Source organism: Halyomorpha halys, unplaced genomic scaffold (genome assembly GCF_000696795.3).
Source record: "Halyomorpha halys isolate HHAL.00 unplaced genomic scaffold, Hhal_1.1 Scaffold1738.1, whole genome shotgun sequence".
Classification (NCBI taxonomy): domain Eukaryota; kingdom Metazoa; phylum Arthropoda; class Insecta; order Hemiptera; family Pentatomidae; genus Halyomorpha; species Halyomorpha halys.
This window is the reverse complement of record NW_027111221.1, coordinates 87,807-93,066: the sequence shown is the minus strand read 5'-3', so window position 1 is coordinate 93,066 and position 5,260 is coordinate 87,807. Positions and strand designations below refer to the sequence as shown.

General features: G+C 33.6%; 1 protein-coding gene across 1 annotated transcript; it reads right to left on the bottom strand.

The window, feature by feature from the left end:
* Nucleotides 1-91: 91 nt before the first annotated feature.
* On the bottom strand, nt 92-5,088 carry LOC106690471 (uncharacterized; the record flags this gene model as incomplete). Its single annotated transcript, XM_067049272.1, is given in 5 exon segments — nt 92-166; nt 3,464-3,544; nt 4,153-4,227; nt 4,680-4,772; nt 5,020-5,088. Coding segments are annotated over 5 exon segments (393 nt in total), but the record flags the coding sequence as incomplete, so codon positions are not given.
* Between the last annotated feature and the right edge of the window lie 172 nt (nt 5,089-5,260).

Genomic DNA, 5,260 nt, shown 5'->3' with positions numbered 1-5,260 from the left:
TAGTGAGAGAAATAATGGATAGGAGATAAATGAATAGTATTATATATAAATAATTTTTTCTTTATATATATGGGTATTTAAAATGACTTACCATTGATGTTGAAGGTGTTTCTAGAGGCCCTTCCAGGCTTCTTGGTACCTCAACCATTTGTGTTCTTTGCTCCTCCTGTTTGGATCAGAAACAAAAAAAGAAAAGGCTAATGACAAAAATTAAGAATGAAATTAAAATGTATACCCTCTGGAAATATTAGGTACATAAAATGATATTATAAATACAAGTTAATTACAAAATAATATCCTTCTTAAACAAAAGAACAAAATTAAAATAAAATAAGAAAGAGATTTAAAATAAAATATTCTCTGATAAATTTATATATACAAAATAACATTCTTTTAAGTTCAAATTAATTAAGAGAAAAAATAAATAAATACACAATAAAATAAATAAATGAATAATAATAAAATAAATAAATAAAACAAATAATATTCTTCTTATTATAATGAAAAAAAGATTTAAAATGTACTACCTACCCAATGGGACTGTTGTATAAACAAATAACATTCTTCTTGTTATAACCAAAATAAGATTTAAAATATACTACCCAATAGGACTGTTAAATAAACAAAATAATATTCTTATAAATTCGAAATTATTAAAAAAAATATTTTCTACAAATGACAAAACAAAATTATATAATTTAAAATACTTATGAAGCTATTGAATAAACAAAAAATAAATAAATAAATATATATATACATATATATAAGTTACGGTATGACTCAGCTGTTATTTCGATGTCAGCTAACTGAGGGGATTAGCTGATCGAATGTATATAAGAGATGTACCGAACACGATAAAGACAGTATGTTACACCAGTTCAAGCGTGTTAGATCTTATTCCTTCTTCTCTCTTTTGACATTTTGCTTTTGCCAATACTTAATTGGTGCTGAAACCCGAGAACTATAGATACCGGAGTAATATTTGCTTTAAAGAAGAATTTTTTATCCCAGTTTTCTCAGTTTTCAAATTTTTTTTTCTATTCTCTCATTTTTTGTCAAACAATGGCTGCCAACAGTATTGTCAGACAAGCGGTCATGAACCTGGAAGATTTAAATCAAAATGGGGTTCAAAACCTACCACCCATGGAAGTGACTCCTCCACCCCCGGAGCTTGCCCCACTACCTGAAGTTTCTCTACCGGGAGCCCACGCCACAACACTTGAGTGGGTAAAAGTACGCACAGCAACCGCCCAAGACTTGAGGAAGGCCATTTCTGACCTTGAACGGTTTACCAGGGAAGCAGGAGAATTGAGCCACTTCATAAAAGGGGGTGACCGACTAATATGCAGAATTGAACCGAAGTCTATTAAAAGTCTACTCGATAGTGAAGATGTGGAGGCTTTAAAAGCAGTGGTCTTCTGCAGAGTAAAGAGCATCCTAAATCAGATTCAGGCTGACGAAGAGACCCCTTGGAGAGTTACAAGGGAAGATTAAAGAAGACATTTGGAGGAGGACAGTGGGCCCCAGAGGAAGACAAATTTATGATAATCCGAGAGACAAAGAAACCGAAACTGTCTAGTGGGCAATATGCCCCGGAACTCCTGGCACGCTTTAACAGAATTCAAGATATTCTGAGCGAAATGATGGAAACAACCCAGGTACAGAGTCGGATACAATTCTTATCCCTGGTACTAAAGATACAGTTAGCAAAGGAGAAGAAGGAGAGATTTAGGGAATTTAAAGGTCACAGATAGAATGGGAGCAATCAAAATCGTCAAAAGACGATTGTATATAGAAAGTTGGGGTCTAACAGGGGTAAAGAGATACAGCGATACGAGGGTCCATTCGGGGTGATAATTATAAGAGAACACAATATTGAAACAATAGAAAGTATTGGAGAACCCAAAAAGAGGAGAACTGTCCTCCATATTGAAGAATTAAAACTTTCGGCAAAGACAATATAAAAACTGAAAGGTTTCCATACTAGATTAGATTACAGAGAATTTAGTTATTTATTCGATTTATTGTTTTGTTTTTTTGTGTTTTAAGGTTGTTATTGATTTTTCTTTATTGTTTTTGTTTTCTATGTTATTATATTATATAGTATTAGCTTACGAGGATTGTTCGTAAACTGGTGGGTGGAGTTACGGTATGAGTCAGCTGACTGAGGGGATCAGCTGATCGAATGTATATAAGATATGTACCGAACACAATAAAGACAGTATGTTACAGCAGTTCAAGCGTGTAAGATCATATTCCTTCTTCTCTTTTTTGACATTTTGCTTTCGCCAATACTTAACTTATACACACACAAAAGTTGCATCCTTTTTGTCACGTCTCATGCCAAACGTCGGAGGTCCCAAAGAAAGTAAGTGAAGGCTTCTGGGTGCTGTTGTCACCTCCATTATGTTATATGCAGCCCCGATATGGAAAGAAACGATGGCTACCAAATCATACAGGAGACAGATGGTTTCAGTTTATCGCAGAGTTTGTTTAAGGACCTGTGGAACTCCTTGTTGAAGAAAGAAGCAGGCACTATGGACGACGCTTGCACTTTTCTAGAGAAGAAGAGCGGAAAATAACCATCGACCAGTGGCAGCAGCATTGGGAGGCTGCAGATTCCGGGAGGTGGACTCACAGGTTGATACCCGATGTGGGCAAGTGGTATGGTCATCAGCATGGTGAGGTGGATTATTACATAACCCAAATGTTGACCGGACATGGATGCTTTAGAGCCTACCAGTACCGCTTCAAACTGGACAACACCGCAGAATGCCCTGGATGTCACTGTCGAGGAAACCGTGGAGCACGTGTTTTTCACTTGCATTCGCTTTGCAGCAGAAAGAAGTGAATTGGAGAGAGTGTGTGGAGGACACGTCACACCAGAGAACGTGATGAGCTATATGCTACTATCAGACCTGCATTGGAACGCAGTGAATATATTCACCACAGTAGTCCTCAAGAGGTTGAGAGAGGAAGAGAGGGCTAGAAGACGTAACTAGCATGGAAACGTGAAAACCATGAAAAGAATGCGAGGCGACACTCAGCCATTTCCCTCCATGAAGTAATGCCTAGCGGCGGTCCCGTGGAAAGGAATGAACAGGTGTAGGGCAGTGGTGTAGTGGGTAAAAATCCCACACACGGATAGGTACGGGCCTATCCGTGTCTTTTGAAGATTTCCACCGACCCTCGTAAAAAAAACAAAAAAAAAAAACACACACACACAAGATAAAACAAAGTTTATGATTGTAAGCTAAAAAATACAACCTAACAACGTACTTTGTGTGAAAGGCAAATTTTTTTCTAAAGTAAGCAGCTTCAAATACCTCCGCTCCACAATAACCTCAATAAATGATCAGCTGGCATATATATAAGAAATTAGTTTTCTAGACAATGCCTTTTATTTTTAAGAATATGGCAAATATAATTATTGATGTGAAGACTGTTTCCTAAATTGACTTACAGTTTTAGTTGAAGGAGTATTGATTGTGGGGAGCTCTCCTGGAGTATCAGTTTGATCATTCCTAGTCCTTGTGAACCATTCCTATGAAAATAAAAATAAAATCTTTAAATATAAAAATAGGATTATATTATAATAATAAATTATTTAAACAAATTAGCTTATATCCATCAAAAAACGCTAGATATTCTGGATGTATTGATCATCTCCCAGATATCCTTCTCCCAAGCCATTATCAAATCCCTGGATGATCTTTCGTCAGATTATAGTTCAGCTCTGCCATGTACATTAAAATTTTGTTCTGAAGCCCTTCCCTTCATTGATTACAGGACAAGTTGGACAAATATAGATATGATGTGGAAAATAAACTAGACTTAAAAATTACATTAAAGACAAAACATGACATTAAAGGAGGTATATAAAAACTTACGGCATCAATATAAATGACAATACCCGACAACTAGTAAAATTAATAACACTTAACAGACTAACTTGCCTCAGCATATTAATATCTTATTAAAAGAAAAATGTAGAGCAAGATTAAAGAGGCTTAGGACTAGATATCCAACAAAAACACTTATTACACCAAATTGACAATTGAACTAAAAACATGAATTAAAAAATTCAGAATTTCAAATTTACTATATATATAAACATAAAACATTTGCTTTTATGTATGGATATTGACTTACCATAGATGTTGTAGGAATGTTGAGAGGTAGTTCAGGAATTTTTGGAATATCAACTTTTACTGATTTTTCTCTTTCCTATATGAATCAGAAATAAAAACTTAAAAAATAGTCTAATAATTTCATTCACAGAAGTTTAATCAGTATATACAGTAATACTCGGAGGTTAAGCATCTCTATAACTATCTATTATAAACTAAATTATATCGTTTGTGAAAAGAACAACAAAGTTTCATAATTTGCCTCATAAGTATTAATGTATCTGATATGAGTGCTTGGTGGTAAATTAGTAAGTAGCTATGAAATTGGACACAAAGAAAGTTTTAAAAAAATTAAATATTTGACAGGTTATTATTGATATTTGATATTCTATACCATTATTAGCTGTGCTAATATTAGTCTGAGACAGAAAATGTTACTGAATATTTTAATATAATTCAATATTTATAATCAAGATTATAATATAATACAATTATTTTAATCTTCTAGAAGCTAATTAAGTTTCAACAAAAACTAAAGTAAGTTCTTACTCGTTTAGCCTTGTATTCGCGTATTAATTTTTGTATTCCTGGTAGCTTAATCAACTCCTTTGGTAGCAACGGCAAGTCTACCTGCGTTCCCACCTGTAAACACAGTAGAAAAAATAATAATGTTAATCAAATTGATATGAAATAATTACTGATTGCAAATACATCTGAAGAATAAAATTTCAAAGGGCTCTGTGCAAAATTATGTGAAAATCAGAAATATTACATAGAAATATATAGGTATATGACAAAATAATAGCTCATCAATATGAAAACTTAGAGAGAAGCACCCCTCCTCAATGATCTGGAATATTAGCTAGGAACAGTAATAATATTTACTTACCGTTCTTGTTATAGGTCCGCTAATTGTGGAGGATATTTCCTCAAATGGTGAGTCTGTTTGGGTAGCCACCTGCAAAACAAGGAACAACTATGTGGTTAATTCAGATCAAGTAATTATTATTTCTAAATTAATGAATTATTATTTATCTCTTAATTAATATTTTTATATAATTAAAACTCCATACAAAAATGATAAAGATGAAATTGAGACAATTACTTGAAAGATTTGAACACTGAGCTAA